Source organism: Vicugna pacos, chromosome 8 (assembly GCF_048564905.1).
Source record: "Vicugna pacos chromosome 8, VicPac4, whole genome shotgun sequence".
Taxonomy (NCBI): Eukaryota; Metazoa; Chordata; class Mammalia; order Artiodactyla; family Camelidae; genus Vicugna; species Vicugna pacos.
In genome coordinates, this window is record NC_132994.1 from 60678147 (window position 1) to 60699969 (window position 21823).

The 21823-nt window shown below is 36.9% G+C and overlaps 1 protein-coding gene across 12 annotated transcripts in view; it reads left to right on the forward strand.

The window, feature by feature from the left end:
* UTRN (utrophin) overlaps positions 1-21823 on the forward strand; it is a 448326-nt gene that overhangs the window by 381839 nt on the left and 44664 nt on the right. For all 12 annotated transcript variants that reach the window (XM_072965969.1, XM_072965972.1, XM_072965970.1 and 9 more), the window contains 6 exons: positions 1116-1190; positions 8134-8335; positions 14079-14164; positions 18359-18516; positions 20381-20547; positions 21404-21515. In XM_072965969.1, coding sequence (XP_072822070.1) covers positions 1116-1190; positions 8134-8335; positions 14079-14164; positions 18359-18516; positions 20381-20547; positions 21404-21515 — 800 coding nt within the window. The remainder of the gene's footprint in view (positions 1-1115; positions 1191-8133; positions 8336-14078; positions 14165-18358; positions 18517-20380; positions 20548-21403; positions 21516-21823) is intronic.

Below are 21823 nucleotides of genomic sequence, written 5' to 3' on the forward strand. Positions count from 1 at the left end.
GCTGCTTCCCTTAGGTCGGTCCAGTGGTTTGAAAGAGTTTTCTCTGTGGGGAGCTAAGGTGCTGCTAGAGAGGGAAGGTGGCACCCTAAGGCTCTCATGCCCACTCCCATTTCAACAAGGAAGGCACACCTCTTTTTATCTCTTTAAATTATCTGGCTTCTGTGGGACTCTCATAGGGATGGGTGAGGACAGCTGCAAAGTTTGAACAAGCAAGAGAAAAGCCACCAGATTGTTTAGTCTGTAAAACAAGGGGGCAAATTTTGATTATTTCTGAGTTTTCTTCTAACTCTTCTAATCTCTAATACCAACACTCTATCCTTAGGAGACAGAGAAAGAAATTCTAGTATTTCTTTTTAACTTGATGCTAAATAAAAATTGTGATAAAATTGACATGTTACATTTGTTTCGAGTGTACAACATAGTGATTCAGTGCTTGTGTATATTGTGAAGTGATCACCACCATCAGTCTGTTAACATCCATCAGAAAACATAGTTACATAATTCTTTTTCTTGTGATGAGAATTTTTAAGATCTACTCTTTTAGCAACTTTCAAATATACAACACAGTACTATTAACTGGAGTTAATCTATTGCTTCTAAAGATTTAAGTATTGATTATAGTATAATTTTAACCAGACTGATGAAAGGGCAGAAGAAGCAACTAGATCCGAAGGGAAGGAGCATAGAAATAAGACCGGCTTTATCAGTAGTGAGATGGACAGCCTAGTTGACAGAAAACTGATTGTCCTTGGGGGAAATGCCTGCAGGAGAGTCCCTCATAGCAGTAGAGAAGACAAGACCCTCAGCCTACAGTGTGATGTATTTATTAGCCCATCAAAAGTTAGCAGGCTGTGTTTCCTTCTCCTCATTTCCCTCCTTGTCCTCTTTGAAAATGCCTTCTTGAAATCTGTGTCACACTGCTTTGGAAAGTATCTCACCATGGTGCTAATGAACATTTAATTGTTTTCTGAAACGCTGTGAATTTTAGGAAGAGACTTTTTCATGTGAATAGACATAATACTTTTCCATCATTAAAGTAAGCAAATATATTCTTGCCATTCAACATAAGTTAAATCATAAGCATGCTCCTGAAGGTGTTCCGTTTTCCGTTTCAGCTGACCTGAATAACGTGCGTTTCTCTGCCTACCGTACAGCCATCAAAATCCGAAGACTACAAAAAGCACTGTGTTGTGAGTTTATTCTACCAAAGTTCATCACTCTGTTGCTTGGATTGCCTTTTTTGTTTCTTTAAGACAAAGATAAATGAAGAGGCTGATGTGTCTGTAACGTTAATCTGATTTTCAGTGCACCTCACTTAAGGAATTGGCTGTGTTTCTGTAAATGCTCTATTATTCGCCTCGTCAACATGCATGCAGTAGTAAAACAAATGAACATATGCCATTCTCAGTTGGAGAACAAAGTTAGCCAAAATACAGGAGTCACATAAAAAGCTTTTTCAAAAATTATGTTGCTACCCAATTTAAAAGGATTAAATCAAGGAACTGAAGTAGTAGATCATTGCCTTTTTAGTGCTTTGTATTCATTTGGAAGGGTAGGCTTCCAAACAGTTTGGTTCAATGCCATCACATAATAAAGAAACACTAAAAAATGGCATTCCCGAGCCAAATTTGAACTGGCACCTAGAAAACTGGATAAAAGGCTGTGTGTTCATCTAAATGTGTCCTGAGACATATAATATTGTCAGTAGGAACTTTAACCTGCAGAGGGTGTGTTCAGAGTGATCATCTGTGGCAGTCGTTTTACTAAAGGGTCATTCCCTCCTTCATAACCTAAAAGTAAGTGTAAATGTGAATGCTTCTAGTGGACGATAGATTTAAACTACCTGGATTCTGTTTGTGGTGATAGTTTTAATGACTGAATATACTCAAAGGACATTTAGACCTTGTCAGACAGTTAATATGGAAAGGGACATTTGCCTGTACTTTTCAGACAGTATTATTTGAATAATTCCAAGTATCCTTGTTCACTGCCTTTTGTTAACAGTCGCTAGATGTCTAGACATTTCAGTGAAGCCTTGCAGACTACCCTTAGAAAAATGATATATTAAAATTAAAAATCTTCTCTTTAAGGCAGTAGAAATTAGAAGTACATTTTAAGCTGGTTATATGAGGAGAGTTGAGAAAAGAGGAGAAAATACAGCAATGCAGAGCTTCAGAATAAGAAAAACTTAAGCTATGTGTGGGAGAGCTACCTAAAGGGCCGAAAAACACCTCCGGATTAGGCGATGGACGGAAGGCTGAGATGACTTGGAAGCCCCTCATCCAAGGAACCCCAGAGATTACTGGCAGGTTGCAGAGTTACCAGTCCAGCCGTGCAAAGCCAGCACACTCTGGCTAGTGATCTGTGTGTTGAGCCGAAGGGAATAGGAAGTGAACTGGGAGCACACAAAAGGGATTTCAGTGAGCTCGGGCAGTCCAGGGTGACAGCAGTTTTGAAAGAGGCTCAGCTGCATGTCCCGTATCCAGCTGACAGATCTGGAAGGTCTCCTCAGGTCCAATGAGCTATAAAATGAGGACAAATGACTCAGCCACAAAATCTCCACTGATGGAGACTGCTTTGTGTCACTATGAACATGGTTCCAGTTTTCAGTAGTGCTTCTGGGTAGATAAACATATTATCGCATTTGATGTTTTCTCCTGTGGGTTCTTTTGAGTCGTAAAGGAAAAACTCTGTCCTTCAGCTCATCCCTTCAAACCAGAGAGGAGTAGAAGAGAGACACCCCCCACTTCCAAACTAAGCAGCATTTAGTCATGCAAACTGAGACATGTGCTGGGTTGGTTCAGCTGTGTTCGAGGTGATATCCTTACAGCTCATGGCCTCCACTTTTCCCACTGCCTCCCACCCCAGCCGCTCTCCTCCGGAGGCCTTTGCGCCGCTGGTCCAGCTCACCTGTTTATGATTAATCTGCTCCTTCCTCTCCCATCCTTTCTGTTTACTTCAAATGCCCTGACCCTTCCTCTGCAATGCTCTGTAACCCTTTATTCCTCCCAAATGCTGTTAAAAATTTACTTCTTTTGGAAACATTTACAAGCTAATCCCACCTGCCTCCAGTTTTTCCAGAACTTTATGATCGCGTCTAACGGCTGTTTCTCACCTAGGCGCCCCTCGCGTGCCTTTGTGTGATAGATAACGTGAGGAGGGTCGCCCTGTCTCCGTTGACACCTGCTTTAAAGTCAACGGTTTTCTCTCACTCTGTGTAGATCTCCACCCAGCACAGTGTCCTCCTGTGCAGGGCACACTGCTCTTTCATTGTTCGTTCATTTATTGGGCTCCAAGATTGTGCAGGAGATAAAACAATATAAAGAGACTTGGTTCCCACACTCAAGGAACATGCATTCAGAGACAGCATGTTACACATGGACGTTACCCCCCACCTTCCAACAGATCCTGTGGCTCTCAGGATGGAACGGCTTTGGCCTCGGTCCATGTCTTCACCCTCCTTGTTCACTGTGCCCCACCGTGGGCTCTCCTAGTTCTCGTGGACAGTTGAAATGGCGAGCTCTGCACTGTGTGCCTCCTACCTGCAGAGCTCCTGTCCTAGCTCTTTGTGCTGGTCCTCTTCCCATGGCTGGAATGTTCTCTTCCTTTTAAGGTCCTAGTTTAACTGTCGCCCATCTCTAATGAGGCTTTCTTGGCTACTCTACTCCAAACTAGGTCACTCCTGATTTTCCATCTCAGAGATTCAGTTCTTTCCTTATGTGGCACTTGTCATAATGTTTGATATTCTATTTATTTCCTTACTGACCATCTGTCTCTCTAAGTGAACTAAGCTTTAATGGGAGAGATGAGTGTTTTCTTCCCCACTGCAGGCCTCATACAACCTCTGGCACAGAGCCGTCTCCTAGGACACAAGGGAATGATTTGAGCTGGAAAGTTGATGGAGTACACCAGAAGATCTGTATAAGATTGATGGCTGCACTTTTTAATAGTAAAATTTGTTTAATTTTGGCACATTTATAAATATGATCTCCTGCAGCAAAAATAAACTAGTAATCAGCTCAAGATGGTTCAATCTGAGAACTATAAAGTTGCTTGAAAAAAATCAAGAAATCTATATAGTTTGTTTCCATTTATTTGCATAGTTCAAAACTGGACAGAAATGCTATATTATTTAGGTATACATATATACTTTCAGAAATTGAAAGGGAAATACAAAGGTTAGTGGTTCTCCCTGTGATTGTGAGGGGGTGTAATTAGGAGATTTTTCCAAGGGGCTTCCAACAGATCAGTAAATCTGTTTCTTTAGCTGCGCAGCAGATTAAAGGGAGCTGCTTCTATCATTTTTCCTTAGACCACACGTATGTATCATACCTATTCTTTTGTATTTTGATTAAAAAGCTCTGTGTAATAGGCAGCAACAGAGAAGCCAGAGAGAAGTACTGTCAGAGGAAGGAGAGGTTCCCTTCATCGTGAAGAACAGCGCAAGCTGCCTTGAGTTGATTCCAGGCAATCAGCCAGGCCCTAAAAGCCACACAGGATTTAGGCACGTGGCTATAATCCAGGGTAAGACGGAAGGAAGTTATAGTCATGAGACCCAAAGGCCTGGGTGGAGTTCAGGAACTATCAGGTAGTATTGGAGTCTAAATGGAGAAGCTATGAGCTGTTTTGTCCAGAATTCAGAAATGTCCTTAAAATCAGTTAAGGTCCAGTTTCAAGGTCATTTTTAGTGAAATCTCTGACTCCTTTAGTTTTCTGTTGTTGTTGTTCCTCAAGCTCTCACAGTGCTGTACTTAACATTTGGATATTTTCTTTATAGGTTGGGTTTCTGTAGATCAGTTTTCTCTTTTGTGTAGGTTAGGAGCAGGGCCAGTGGTGGACGTATGCTTTAGGCAACATCTAAGATCAAAGGACCAAGGGAACAGAAGACAAGTGAATAGTTCAGGTGAGAGATGATGGAGACTGAGTGGAGGAGGGGAGATGAGGGCATGGATTTGTAAGGAGGAGGGAGAACTGCTGACTTAGGGGGATTTGATGGTTGATAAATTGCAGAGGGTGAAAGAAGGAGAATGTTACGATATCTCAGGATCCGTAGACTGAGATGGTCTGTGGAAGGTGGTAACACCACTGCCGGATTTCCGCGTAACAAAAAGGCAAGACCTTTATTTGCAACATATTAAGGTGGAGGTCCCTGGAAGAGGATAATAGAGCACTGCTTGGGAACAGAGTAGCAGGAATGTGGGTCAGGTATTCAAGCAGGAGATCAGGATGAAAAAACAGAATCTGGAGTCACCTGGAGAGAAGTAATCGGTGCAGTAATGAAAGTGAGTGAGAGCATCAGGCTTGCAGAGTGAAGGGGCGGACACGAGACCCTGAGTGCCACTGACATTTCTGAGCTGTCCAAGGAAGAGGAAGTAGGAAAGGTGCTCAGAAGAGATGCTCAGAGGAGAGGAGAGTCACGGAAGCCCCAGGTCAGGTGCTCAACAGTGTGTGTTTTTGCAGAACCGAAGAGTGACGATCCAGTTCCATTCAACCCCTTTGCCGCGTCTGTGGGCTTAAAGAAAAAGCCTGAAAGCTGGTGTAAAATGATTCTGCTGTTTGTTTCATTTGCCACATGACTAAGCTGTCATTTGTCTCCCTTTGCAAAGAGAAAATCACAATTTTCTGTGATTTAAGTGTAGTCAGTCTTTAAAGGTACCTAAATGTGACACACTTCAGGAAGATGTATTCCTGGCTTAGACACTGAGGCAAAGTGTCAGAGTAAATCACTAAAAATTGAAGACATGATAGTCTGTGGGATGTGGCAAATTACTGCCACAGATACAAAGCGTATCACAAAGGAGGTTTTTCGAGAAGAAATGCAAGGACACACTGATCCAGGAAATGGTCTTTTTGGAATTTGGTCTGTTGTCACTTTATGCCATGTGAGGATAGAATAGCAGTGCTGGGTTGCTGGCATAATTAGTGTCGGGATCAGGAAACTTGGAGCATTTGGCAGTATTTGAACATGTTTCTTTCTGTCTATGTAGAATTATAGTTCTCTGGCTACTGTCATCCACTAAGAACTTCTCTTTGTCAAGTACTGTGAAGAATGAATTTGAATTCTGCTTCTGTCCTCTGGAAGTTCATAACTGAAAACAGTATACAGTGCCACGAAATGGGGTAAAAATGACAATGAAAAGCCCAGATAATTCTTAGTTGTTTTTTTTTTTCCTGACACCATCTCGAATTCATGTGAAGCTTCACACAGCTTTCATAATTAGCTGAAATTCTACCAGTGGTGTATTTGGCATCTGAAGGAAATGGATTGACCCTTTATCTGGGCTTGTGTTTTACATTTGTCTCTTTCTCTCTTTTAAAAAAAAAAAAATGACTTCTCTGTTGAGTTGTTTTAGAAACGATTTTAATCTGTTTGGTTTTAAAGCAATTCTTTTCCATTGTATATAATTTAAATAAATAATTCCACGGTGTTTGAGCAGCTAGAGTAGACACATTTCATAAGGGTCTTTAAAAAATTCAAAATTAGTGGTTATTCAATGGTTAAAAATATAAATATACAAAGGAAGCTATTTGTACATTTTATTTAACTGTCAAAATTTATCGTGTTTCCGAGGGAACAATTTTATATCATGCAAAGGGAAATTAGTTGTTTATATATTAAGAAAGTTTTCCTGAGCTTACTTTTTTAATGTTAAAAAAGTTAAGTATGGAGGTAGAGGAAGAATTTTATAAAGCAGTGATCTCCTTGAGCAGACCATAAATTCTCGTCAGTTCTGTAAATTTCCAAACCTTCCCGTTTAGATTTGGAAGAGTCATCTCCACGCTCAATAAATGCATAGAAGCATGGTACTTTGATAATCTGTTTTCCTGTTTTCAGTTAGCTAATGCATGACTCAAAGTTGATTAAAAGGCAGGATTATATAAGATTTCTTCTTTTTTGTCTAAACTTTTCCTCCTGGCCTTGGAGGACCTCTCCCCATCCCCAGGCCAACGCAGCCTGCCCCTTGAACTCCGTGTGTCTGCCTCACAGTAACCACGTGCCAACCACGTGTGAGCCGCATGCTACCCACACTGCCGGCCGTCATTTCATAGAGCTGCCTAGGCTTCTTGAATTCTTGTCTTTTCTCAAACAGAACTATCTTCCTGAAATTATTTCCTTGCTTTACAAGGATAGCTTATATCTTACCTATTCTTTAAGGTCCCTTTCAAATCCCATCTTCCCAGCGTTTTTTTCTAGGCTCCTTCCGTTCCCCGAACAGTAACAGCTCTCACAGAAATGTATGTCTTCTTCTCCTAGGACATTTTCATCCTTTTTGGAAGAGTTATAAGCATGCTTCTCCTCCTTCTCAGACCAGCCATCTTTGAGAGCAGAAGCTCTGCTTTATCCTTCTGTGCCCACCCAGCTTGGTCTAGGCATGGCCTACCCCTAGCCACGCCCACTGTAGGTGTTTTCCCTGTGAAGAGTAAGGATGCAGCGCCGCGGATGTGGGGCCTGTTCCGTGAGCCTCCTCTAATCCTGCCTAGCTACACATTGTCTATTTGCCAAAGCATCACAGGAAGCACAGTAGGTTAGGGCCAGATGGTGAGGGCCTTATAGATCAGGCTTGACTCAGTGGGCAGTGGAGAACTATTATTTTTCTACAGAACCTATTTGATGAACTAAACATCTGTAGTGAACTTTGTATCTCATGATGTACATGTGAAGAAACTGTTTAAGAAGGATCCATTTTGCAGTGACATTAAGGATGAGTGGGAGAGTGGTGAGCAGGCTGCTCTTGGTAATTAGAAGAGCAATGTCGTATTTTAGATGTTCTAACATTTGGAATAGACTTTGAGGTTTATGCTTTCTTATATTCAAAAGTATAAAAAGGCTTAAGAGAAGAAAGCTGGAAAACTAAAGCAGGAAAAATTGATATTCCAAAGAGTGAAAAATGAGATCATACTGAAGAGTGACAGAGTTTAGATCAAAAATATGAACATAAGAGATGTGGATAAAAGAAGAGTTTAGAGATGTAAGAATGGAAATGTGATTTATTTCTTTAAAACTTGAAATTAGCTAAAAGGGGTAGATTCTTCCATTGAAGGCTCAGGCTAAAAACCCAAGACTGGAAATGGTTTTGTTTCAGTGTTCTGTAATGTAATGACTGTACATATTCCTTTCTCTCACCTGACTAGTGGATCTCTTGGAGTTGAATACAACAAATGAAGTTTTCAACCAGCACAAGCTGAACCAGAACGATCAGCTCCTTAGTGTTCCAGATGTCATCAACTGTCTGACAACCACTTACGATGGCCTTGAACAAATGCATAAGAATCTGGTCAACGTTCCTCTCTGTGTGGATATGTGTCTCAACTGGCTGCTCAATGTATATGACACGTAAGTTTCCTTTTTTTTTTTCTCCTTGAAATATAATCATTGGGTGGAATATGTTGATAATGCAAAATGTCTAAATTTTTTAAGTGAATATTTAAGAAAATACTTTCAAAGTACTTTTCCTAGTGGAAATATTTATGTTACTTGTTGAAAAGGGATGACTTTCCAAAATTGAGCTTTTAACCAACAATAGAACAAAAAAGAATGTCTACCAGTTATTTTAAGATTTTGCTTCAATTTATAAAGCCTGTCAGATTTGTATTTTGTGACCTTGCTAGGGGAAACCTAATGGGAAAAAATCCGATTTGCTTCCTCCATAATCTTTTGTAGTATTTCTTTTATCAAAAGACAAAATTTTGTATATATTGTTATGAATTAAAATAATTTATTGGCTTATAATAATCTACTCTATTTTTTGTATGACAACTTAAGAGCAATTTGAATGGCAGTTAGAGATTTTATTTGTCTTTTGGTATTAGCTTTATTGATTGCAGTGGTGGTGATGTGTATATATGGCATTTTAAATAATTTACAGTACAGGACACCCCACTATCTGTAATTTAATTAAATGGTCACTGTTACATAAAGATCACTCTCAACTTCCAGCGTAACTCATTTGCCATTAATTTGTCTTTTTTGATGTGACAGTGCACTTGTGAAATAATCAGTTCTAGAAAGACATGCTGTGGGCTGACATTTCTGGAACATTAAGAATTACTCATTCTTCTGGTAGGGAGTGAAAGTGTGCAAAGATGAAGTGAGAAAATTAGAACTGTTGTTTTTCTCTCAGACTCTGAAAGTTATATTCCATTAATTAGCTATATGAAAAATTTGTGCTCATCAGGTTTTTATTTGTTTTCGAGGGAAAGAAGAATAGATGATAGTTCATAAATGCACACATGTTTAGCAGCTGATTGATTCTGTATAGGAAGTAAATGATGGTCACAAGACCTGTAGAGATGACTTAATTAAAATTTCATTTATTCTTTTGATTAGAAAAACCCTTTATCTTTTAATACTCACAAATATCTTAACAAAGTCCTTTTTTAATAATCAAATAGCCATTGTGTGCTTGAGAGCTCTTAAGAAACACTGAAGAGCAGATAGCCTGAATCTCAGTTACCATAATGAATGTGGGCTGTGCTATGTCTGATTTCTATTGATACATTACATTTTAATGCAAATTTTTACCCTCCTAAGGTAAAATATGACTGTTAGCATTAATTCACCATTAAGTTGATCTTCAATTTTTTAAACCTCTATGAGACATTTTCCATAGTAAATTCACCAAAATAGCTGATCAATTAGGTATTTTAACTACAAAGCCTATAACTTAATTTTATGTCCCAGGAAGAATGCTAAATTCATAGAACACTTAGTTAAGAACTTCATTAAGCACTATGGAGTATGATAGAGGTGCACATTTTGAGTCATATTTTAAGGAAGAACTGGAGAAGTTGTTAAATCACCCTTCTTTGGCATTATCTGTGCCTCCTACACAGTATATTAGCCGATGTGGGCTGCCATGAGACAGTACCATGTGGCTTAAACAGCGGAAATTTAATTCTCACAGTTCTAGAGACTAGAAGTCCAAAGTCAGGATGTCCACAGGGTTGGTTTCTTCTGAGGCCTTGCTCCTTGGCTGTCTTCTCCTTGTATCTTCACTTGGTCTTCTGTGTGTGTCTGTGTCCTAATGTCCTGTTCTACAAGAACACCAGGCATATTGGATTAGGGCCCACCCTGATGGCATCGTTTTAACTTAATTACCTATTTAAAGACCCTTTCTCAGTATACATTTGGATTCTGAGGTTCTGGGAGTTAGGACTTCAACATACGGATTTCAGGTGGATATAATTCAGCCCATGACACATATGCTGTTTTCACTGGACGGCCCTCAGGGAATAGTGCCACTTAGCTGGGAAGGAAACAGTATGTGAAATGTTGTGATTCATATTCTAGGGAGTTACATGCTGGCATATTTTCACTCTCTAACATCAAATGTGAACACATGGGAAATGCTACACTGAGATACTGTTTCTTATTTAGAAAGACAGTATCTTGAAATTTTCCTTTATAAAGGAAAAAAAAAGCTTTTAGGATTTATCCCCTACCATACCAGAGAAATATAGCAAAGACCATGCTGGGTAGAGTATTGTCAGTTCAGTTGAGTTTTCCATCTTGGAGAAGAATATCATGAATTAACCTAAGGAAAAATAGTACAAGAGTTATTAACTCTTTTCAAGTCATTAGTTTCCTTTGAGAATCTGATGGAACTGTGATCTACTCCATGCAATTCACCAGTACATTATATACCCCTATGAAGTCTCTGAACCTTGGAAATGGTACCCATGATCTAACCCTTCCATTCATTCAGTTAACCTGATGTTCATCTAGAAACCATTTATTTTTTACTGCATTACTTTGTGTAGTATGTTGCAATCAGAACTGGTATTTTCAGCTCTTAAAGTATATTCACCTAGCTCTTGAAATAATGAGCGATGCACACATAGGAGATCATAGAATTCTGAAAGCAGAGGGACTTTGAGCAGCTTCCATTCTGTCCTCTTCATTTTACTGATCGAGAAACTGACCCAATAAGATAAGACAGTTTATCCACAGCCACCAACTACATATTAGCGGTAGATATGGGACTAATATTCATATTTTTGGATAATTACTTGATTATTCCCACCATATTACCATATCTAAGAAAAACAGTACTTTATAAATTACATTAAGATTATTTCTTTCAACATTTAACATGTACCTAACTCCTAATATTCTGAATTGTGTGGGGCAAAAAGCCTATTTTCTTCTTTTGCGGAGGACAAGGATCTAAATTTTTGGTCTGGTTGCTTTGCAACTTGGCATCCACTTAACTTTTGGCATCTCAATTTCTCATCTAAAAAATTGAGATAAAAAATATCTGCTCTGATTCCCATACAAAAGTAAGTGATCGTCAAAGGCAAATGAACTAATATATATATATATAGAAAGGACTTTATAAACCATAAAGATAAAATTGATTCCATTTATGAGTTCACAGCCTCACTCAGTCTTCATCTTCCCAGGTTAAAAAGTCTTAATTCCACAACCTTCCTTCTAAATTTAATAGAAATCAGAAGTGTTTAAATCAAGATTTAAAGCAATAGTCTAGATTACTTGCTTTAAACATTTTTGTCCTTGCAGAAAATATTAACCTCAATTGATACAATAGTAAGTCATTTTCCCCATTATTCCAAGATGGATATAATTTTATTTATAAGCTATGTATCTTTCTGGTTGAATTAATTTCAGGAATCACTTATGAAAATTATCAGGGAACCAAATACTTAAATATTGGGTTATGTCACTTATTAAGAAATTTCATTGCCTCCCTATTCTCATTCAGATTCTTATATCTTATTTAACATCAAAGCCCTCTATCATCTGGCTCCATATGGACAACTTTATCAACCATTTAGCCTTGATGCAAATCCTTGTTGTATCTGATGAATCTTGTCTCTGGTGCTCACACCCATTCGTTCCTCTGTCCCCTTGTCCAGGCTTTTCCTATGATAATCTATTTTCTTCTAGTTGGGACAATCCAGCCATGCCATGCCTTCAATGTCTGATTTTAGACTAACCTTCTTTATCAAATGAGATGAGACTAATAACTCAGACTAACCATCAATCATTATTGAGCAGTCAGCCACAGTTATCTCATACTTGATTATGTCCATGTGTAAAGGTCAGTCTCATATTTTGTTATGATTCTTTAGTTGTTTTCTTGTCTCACCTCTCCAGTGAGTCATGAGCAGAAATCGTGTCTCATGCTTTTCTGTTGGTCCCTATGGTACATAGAACAGTGCTGGGATCACAGTAAGCCTTCATAACTGTTGATGGTGCGATGAACGGATGATTGCCGTTTTCAGTAGTCTTCCTGGTGATGTTCCTTTCTTGTGTTATCACTGTAGACTGGAGGTCACCCTCCAGTACATACCAGTTTGATCTTTTTTTCCCTTAAGGGATTACTTTGTTATTAGCTACGTTCATGTACTAGTCCACTTGCATAGCCTTTTGTTATTTTCTGCAAGTCTGTTGTCTTAATTGTGTCCTGAGAATAAAATTCCCTGATTTTTAGAGGGAAAAAAACAGACATAGTCTATTTTCCTATAATAATTAGGAAATACCAAAGACATGTGAGGTGAAAACACACTTCACAGCATGGCTCAGTTTAAGGTTAATTTGGAACTAATATTTATATAATTGTGAGGAACTGGGATGAGTATATAAACTTTAGATTTCTGCTTATAATGACCATATTTATTTTAAAATTTAAGCATTAGTTACTTCGTAGGTCAATTCTGAATATTGTATACATACATAGCAGGGGTTCAGTACGTTTGTTGGGTATGGTTTAATATAGACAATGAACTCTAGGCTATTGAGGGACTGTTTTGAAAATACATTTTACCAATCCCTAAGCATGTTTTATTTGTTTTACACTTAATATGTCATGGTATGTATAGAGAAATTTACTTGAGTATTTGCAATTTGAGAATACAAGATATCAATTGGTATTAATAATAAAAATATCAGTAAGAGCCAGATTTAAATATAGTTTGACAATGACTACTGAAAATTAAAGTTACATCATACGAATATTTATATGCTTTTAAATAGCATGAATTATTAAATTTATTTTATTCTTCTAATTATATAAACATTTAATTATAGATTTTGAGTGTGTTGTATTTTGTATTGAAAACATGTCATAAGGAGATTAACAATTAAAACCAATATTGAAAACTGATCCAGTTTATATGAAATAATAAAGGTCACAGTAAAGGCTTTTTTCCTGGACTGTATGTTATTTCATAGCAAGGATCATGTTATTAATTTTTGTAGCTTCTGCATTTCCCTTTCCCCATCCCCAGGTGCTAGTACAGTGTGACATTTGGAAAACAACCCAGTAATTCTTTGATAAAAGACAGAATAAAGAGAACTCCATGCTTTTAATGATAAAATAAAATTATTCTGCTGATCAACTCGTAAGTGAAATTGAAATGGTCTCTCATTGGCACATATGAAACTATTTCCTAGTGTTGATTAATTAAGACATTTTGTATTTAATTATAATTTGATACTTACCTGAATAAAGACTACACACCTGTATGTTTAAGGTCATTAACTATTATCATTGCAGTAGTAATTTATAGAAACTACGTTGACAGGAACCAAAATCAATGAACACAGTACGTTTTTAAGTATTCAACAAGTTATGAGCCCTCAATATGTAATGAATTTTCCAGTCAGTTTTCTTACATTTCTTTTTCAATATATCATATGCCTTTCTTGTTCTGTTTTACATGCATATTATATATAGTTCTAGCGATCTATTTTGAATCTTGCATTTATAATTATTAACAGATAGGCTTTAATTCATGGTGTTTATAAAAATGAAATCTTTTTAGCTTTATAATTAGCATTTTCATTTACCTTCATTTGTCCTTTCTAGTTCACATGTTGTACGTAAAGTGACTTTCGGCTTTGTATTTTTCCAAACTAGGTCAAATATACTATTAAAATATGCCATGAGATTATGATATGGGTTTAACATTAATTAATAAAAGTAAATAGAAAAGTTGCATATTTAAGATGCAATTTTTAATGGTTTACCCTAGAAAATAGATGTTCAGAAATAATTAGCATACTGTAGACAGTTTTAAATGCATCTAACGCATCAAGATTCTTATAATTTCAGGGGTCGGACTGGAAAAATAAGAGTGCAGAGTCTGAAGATTGGATTGATCTCTCTTTCCAAAGGTCTCTTAGAAGAAAAATACAGATGTATGTAAGACCTTTCCTATACCAACAGTGTTTTTAGTAATAATAATAATAACAATTTATTAGAGACTTACCTTATATGATTTGCTAGTAATAATAGTTCTCTTACTTTTTAAACCCTGACTATACATGTACCAGGCTAGACAAAGTGTGTCAGTGCAAAGGAATGTGGATTTGTGTGAAATGAAAAGCAGATTTATAGGACCAAGAGGTGAGGTGCCTTGATGGAGTGAGAATCAACTATAGATTATATCTCATTTAATTCTTAGAATAATTGCCCTATAATGTAAGCCTTGTGATTTCCACTTTCCAGCTGAAAAAAATAATGCTTAGGGTAAGTTAAAATCTAGTCAAGGCTGCAAGACAGTAAATTGTGGGGCTAGAATTAGATCGTAGATATTTCTGACACTAAGGCTTAAGCCTTTTCTATTTCTGCACACTTCCAGTGCTTGAAAAAATAATTAAGATGGACTAGAACATTTATACTTTATACCTGAACCTGTGTACTTCCAGGGCTAAAAAGGAAATCATGATAGACTAGGACTGCTGTAGTCACAGTGAGACAAATAACTATATTTTACAGTATGAGAAAATAAAACATGATAAAAATTTTTTTATTTTGTTACATTTGTTTTTATTCACAAAATGAATCAGTGGTGCCCTTTTAGCTGTCAGTTCATGAAGGGCATCTTGACCTTTACAAAGAGACAGGCTCAGGAGCCAGGGGAGACCTGCCTTCAACTCTTCGCTCTGCCGCTTTGTGCCTGGATAACTTCGGGCACGTTACATGATCCCACTGCATACCGACTGCTAAGGGGTAGTAATACTCCCATTTCACATTCCGGGAAGCTGAAATTTAGTGAAATTTTCTTCAAAAGAATAAAGCTAATTATTCTTGCTTTGAAAGCAACTAGGGATCATACATGAAAAGTACCTAGAAATAGTAGTCGTTGAATAAATGGTAGCAGTTGTTGCTATGTCTCTAAATTCTTAATTCTGCAAGTTTTTATAAATTTAGCTTTGTCCATAAAATGTGAGTACCTTGATCCTGCCATGCCTGGCCCCATATGGTTCCATATAGATATATCTATACCTTTGAGGGAGAGGGTGAGGGATATTTCATGAGTGGAGAGATGGACATCAAACAAGAGAATGTGTGATCACAGGTCCTGTAAGTTTAGTTAAGTCATGCATCTTCTGTGAATGTACGTACATTTTTTAAAACTTCTGCTTTCTGGGATGGCTGTGAGGTGATTTGATTTTGAATTCCAGGGCTAGGTCATTGTTTCTCTTACACAGTTTGACAAGAATGTCAGTGAGAAGAGATGGGGATTTGTATGAAACGAAAAGCTGATTGTAGAATCAGGAGATGAAGTGCCTTGATGGAGTCTAGTGAACCATGCAGAAAAAAGCTTTGCACGGGCTTTTGTTTGGTAGCACTTTATCCAGAATTTAAATCATCTTCAGCATCATAATTGTCAATAGATGTCATTTCCAAAGCTAAAAAAAAAATTATTTCTGTGATGAGCAGGAAAGGAAAATGTTAATAAAAGCATCAGTGTACCAAATGAGAAAAGGACTTTTTTTTTTTTTTGGATCGTTGGGATTTTTATGTGTTCCTGAAAGAATTAGGGTTCTCTGAAAGTAACAATTATGTCATGGTGCTGAGCTTACTCTGAAAAGAATGCAGATTCAACCTCAAAGAGTTTGTCATGAGTCTTAAAATGTAAGAGTGATCTGTTTTCCTAGATCAATGATTCCTCCTCTCTTCCTTTTTCAAGCTGATTATCGAGTAATCTGAGGCCAAAAGAGAGTCAGAACATGGTGGCTGGAGTTTTAGAGCAAAACCCAAATTCTATGCAGTATATAAAAAAATGGCTTTTATCTACACACATACCCTCACACGTATTCCTAAAATGCATAATCTTTCCAATGAGAGCATTAAGCATACGTGTACTCATACACTTGTACTACAGTGGGTACACCTCCTGCAAATGTCAGGAAACTTTACTGCTCTGTGCAATTCAACATTGAACTGTCAGACTACGGCAGGGGAAGCAGAAGCCCCTCAATGAAGATTTCGGATATTTAACTTGATCCATGAAGTATGCCATTTAGGACTGAATTAAATGAAAAATCTTTTAGGTTGAAATCTTTAAATCTTACCTAAGAGTATTGAGACTCTGGAAATGTTCTGGAGTTTTGTTTTGTTTTTTTACTTCAAGGTCCTTGGCAACTCTGATTCCAGTTTTGATTCCCCCAGTGATATCAGAATACTTCCTCATTATTATTTCCTTTGTTAGAATTAATATTCGAGACAATTTGCTCTCCAAACTCAATGGCAGAGGTGCTATTCTGGGTCAATTGGCATCTGTCGGAACATTGATTTTTCAATGGCTAATGTCCCTGTCTTTACCCTGGTGACACCTCCTTCTCTCTGCGTGCCTTCCTGAGAATGTCCTTTGATTAAGTTCTGATAACACCCTGGCCTTCCCGCTTATAGCTCAGTGGCTTCCTTGCCTCATCAAAAACACATTTACCGAGATCCTTTTGAATGGCCTTTGCAGCTCTTCTGTGCTGATTTATTGGACCTTGGGCTTTAGACTGTGACTTTCCTCTGACCCATCCTCACATCCTGACGCTCCTTTCTGTATCTGACTGTAGCATCAGAATGTGAATATTTGTAAGAATTCAGAAATATGTCAAAATTTTTAGGACTCTTTCCTCTTATGCTTTGTGTGTAGTTTTACCTTGGTAATGGCATGGTAGTATAGCTAACTGCCTCAGAAGAGGCAAGTTGGGCAATGATTTATCTCATGGAAAATGTGAACTTCTCTGCAGATTATTATACATATGCATCAACTCTGTATTCACTTAGGAGGCCTCCTCCCAGGAATGGGTTTACAATGAACAGTGTAATATAAATAGTTTCTGCCTGTGAGAGTCTTATTTTTAACAAATGAAAAGAAACGAGTAGAACTCTAACCAAATCTATGTGAACAAATGACAATAAAAATTAATTTTATCTTAATTGAATTTGCTTTCCCTATGTATGCTTATAATTAAAGTCATATTTCATTATAATTACTATGCCCATTACACTGAACTTGATTTAGTTGTTTGAAAATCCACCGTTGACAGTATTAGATGTAGCCTTATTCCCTTTTAAAAAAAAGTGGGGGGGATGATACAGTTTGGTCTGAAATTCATTTATCGGGTATTGTTTAAAATTTTTAGGATTCAGTGTTCTCTCCTTTCTTATGTTGTTAGAAAACTTCACATGAAAACCATTCAGAATTTGTATGATTTTGAATTTTTAGAACTTAGAAATTTCTTTTCAAAAGGCGTTAGTTTCTATAATGAAGTGGATTGTTTTTGCCTGAAATTTCTCCCTGGTCCAAAAATAACTTAGTTAAATATATTAGCTTTATGGCTGGAAATACGGTAGTAATTTTAACCTTCAAAATACTGCAAGTGGTGAACAGAAGATAAAATGGATAAAAGAGCATGAGTTTTTGTTAAGAAGTCCTTTAAATTCAAATAAATGTATTTCATTACATGAAATGAAGTAAAACAAAAACAATTTTTATAGCTAAGAACGAACAAGAGACTGATTGGGCCTAAAAAAATAACCCTTATAAATAAAAGACACCTCCTTCTACTGTTTAATGTTTCTTATGTAAAACAGATTTGAGTATAGAAATCTAGAAAAGAAATAAAAATATATATGTTTAATAGAATATTTAATTTAGGAGCGAATACAAAAAGTTGGTAAACAAATCTTTTAAAATTTAAAGATTTGTTCCTTAAGATCTGTTCGTTCCTTTGACAAGTTGTAAAGAGAGCTTTGTTTGGCCCACTCATTTTCAATAAGAAGGGAGACCATACTGCGACCACTGAATGAACCCACATGCATGCACTGTACCACTTAAAAAGGAAATTTGTATTTATTGATCTGTTTCTATGTATTGACATACAAGAGTAGATTGTTTTAGGAAACATGTGGTTAACCAGTTCCTGATTACAAACATGCAGAACATTAAGGTTATCAGGATTCAGGAGACAGCTAATGTGATTCACGTCCATACTTTTTCTTTTTTAATCTGTATCGTTCCTTTCACGTAACCAAAGGCATAGTTTACTTAAAAGAACAGTATAGGCGGATGGAAGTTAACCTCTTGCCTCTCTCCCTTGTAGATCTCTTTAAGGAAGTGGCGGGGCCCACAGAAATGTGCGACCAAAGGCAGCTTGGCCTGTTGCTTCACGATGCCATCCAGATCCCTCGGCAGCTGGGGGAAGTAGCAGCTTTTGGGGGCAGTAATATTGAACCCAGTGTTCGCAGCTGCTTCCAACAGGTAAACATGGAGCATCGCTGGTATGTATAATGTGTGGGGATGGCATTGAGGATGTTCTGAGAAATGGAACAAAGGACTTGGGCTGGAACCAGGCGGTAGAAGACGTTGGGTACCATCCCAGTAACTTTGTATTTTAGTTTTTGAGGCACATTTGATTCAAGGAGCAGCAGCTCCCTTGAGGAGACTTACTGTTTCTCAATGGATAAAACCCCACATCTTTAACATGTGCCATTAGATTCCTGTGATTTGACCCTGCCATTGCCCTAGCCTCATCTTAGACCACTTGTCCCCTTGCTCTCTGCTCTCAGGCTGTGCTGTTTTAGTCCTTTCATTCCTGTCCTAGCGCCTTTGGAACGTGCCCTCTGTTTAGAATATTCTTCTCACAAACTCCCTTTCGTTGCTGATCCTTATTCATTCTTAAGATTTTCTCTTAATTCTCACATCCTCTGAAAGTCCTTCTCTGACCCCTTCAGATGGCGTTATGTGTCCCACTGTATTCACTGAGTCTCTTCTGCCTTCTTATGGTGCTCATTACAATTATAGTTACATACTGAATTATATAATTACTTGGTGAGTGGTTTTTTAATTTATAAACCTAAGCTCCATGAGCAGGGACTGTTTCTTTTTACTGTTATATCCTTGTGTACAGTGCCTTGAACATCATAGCTACTTAACAGATATTTGCTAAATAAATGAATAAAAATGCCCTGAGCTCCTTATAGGTAAGACCTTTTAATGTAAATTAGACATAATGAAAATTGCAGTCTTTTCCTTGAGAACATATGTACAAAAGGAGAAAAGGAGAATGACGTACAAAGTTATGTACTGATCTAAGTTACTGATGTTAAACTGGAAAAGCACTTGAGTTCCTTTTTGATGCTTACTGTATAGAAAAGCATTTTTAGAAATGTTACTATTTACACTATACAAATACATGAAGTACAAGCCTACAGATGTTTTGCTAAGGCATATGCAGTGATTTATCACTGCTGAGCAAAAAAAAAAATGCTCATAGCATCTCTTTAAAGAGAATTGGTGTTATGGGTTATTACATTTTATAATAAATAACCTTTTTCTTGTTTTAGAGATACAAAAAAATACCAAATGAAAATTCTAAATATGATTCTCATATGTGTTGGTTCATAGAGTGACCTTGACGACAGCAGAAGGATGTTGGTAACTTTGCACATGTGAAAATTATGTAGTATTATAATATAAAGAGAAGTCAAGATGTTTCACACAATTTATCATGATAGACTTGGAAATCCTGCAGAGTACATTTATAGAAATGTAAGCAAGACTGGAGCAGGACACAGAAATAAAGGTTTTATTTAGCATTTACAATGGCCTTCAAGTTTGGCAAGTTATCAGGGAGTCTTAACTCTCACAGTTTTGTTGCTGATGTTGTTGGTTTTTTTTTAATGGAGGTGCTGGGAATTGAACCTTGGACCTTGTGCATGCTAAGCATGCGCTCTGCCACTGAGCCATCCCCCCAGCCCCACTACTGTTGCAAATGTTTACTATCTTAGATGAATGTATTTTATAGGATTAAAGTATTTGTGTGACGAGTACCTAGAATTGTGTGGGTTTCATTTTTGTTTTTTTTAAATTTGAGTCTATTAAGGTATTGGAATTTGTTTCTTCCTCCTATATAACTATTTCTGCTTTTTCTCTCTTTAAATTCTAGAATTTTTTTTCCTTTGAAGAACCTTAAATATTTTGTGGTTTAACTGACCTAGAAAGAGTTACATAACTTTCCTTTTACTTCTGTACAAATTTTCAGAAGATTTTGAAGCAATGAGCACTTGCTGCAATTTAAATGAAGACATTTTCTTCCCTTTTAACATGTTTATTTCTTCACCAGAATAACAACAAGCCAGAGATAAGTGTGAAGGAGTTTATAGATTGGATGCGTCTGGAACCACAGTCCATGGTTTGGTTGCCAGTTCTACATCGAGTGGCAGCAGCTGAGACTGCAAAACATCAGGCCAAATGCAACATCTGTAAGGAATGTCCAATTGTTGGATTCAGGTAGGATGATCTACTGTTCGTGATGGCAAGAGATGATCTTCCGTTCTGTTTGTTTAATTTCGGTGTATGTCCATCATTCCTTCCTGTTTCCTAAAGAAACGGGATACACAGCACATCCTTCCGACAGCCCTCTGATACAGGAAACTTGCTTTATTATTACTGTTATATATACTGTTTTGCTCCAGAGCCAGAAATCTTTCTGAATTTCTATTTCCATACAGAAATATCCATGCATAACAATTGTATGACTCATTATACATGTATGACCCTGATGGAATTTGGCATTTGGAGGTCGAGCTTCCTAAGCAGGAAGTAGTAATTGAATATTAACTAACAAGTAAACTAATTACTTTGTGTTACTTCTGCCAAGTTTTGTGTGAAATAGGTTAACCCTACTTTCACGCAAGGAGTAAAATTTGTCAGGGAATTTTGAGACTCATTTTTTATTGATGATGTAAGTGACATTTTAAATTTTGATGTGTCAGGCTAATAAGCATGAATCTCTTTTCTTCTCTGCCATTTTGCATTCTCATTCAAACATTATAAAACATCTTACAACTTGACTGTTTTTCTTCTCATTTGTTAAAACAGATGAAAACGAGTTTCAGAGACTTCAACTCCAAAAATTTGATTTTTTTTTTTCACTTAGGAGGTGATATCCCTAATTTTCTTTGTGAAAGTTAAGGTGCTCTTTGCCCTAGTTTGGAGCTAAAATGCTAAGCAAATTCCACATTTATGGCCAATCTAACTTTTATTTTTATGGTTATTTGAATAAATGAAATTCCTTACCACAGATGACTGATTTGGACTAAATAATAGGCATTCAGGCCAATGAATTTTCTTTTCTTTTATCTAGGTATCGAAGCCTAAAGCATTTTAACTATGACGTCTGCCAGAGTTGCTTTTTTTCGGGTCGAACAGCAAAGGGTCACAAATTGCATTACCCAATGGTTGAATATTGTATACCTGTGAGTACTGATCCACTGTTTATTTATTTATTTATTTTTAATATGTTGCTTTTGAATTAATTAACATGTAAGATTATTTGATTTATTTAGACTTAACTTTATCTGGAAAAAGATCCCTTTCAAGATTGCTTAACCATATATTTTTTGTTGTTTTGTTTTCTTTTAAGCAAATACATCAGTGTTGAAATTTATTAGCACAGGAATTATATTTTTTTTTGGAAAAATTAACTAATTAAATTTTATTTACATCTGTGTTTTGATTTTAAACTCAGCTTTCTCCGTAGCACACTCTTTTATGAGCTCACACT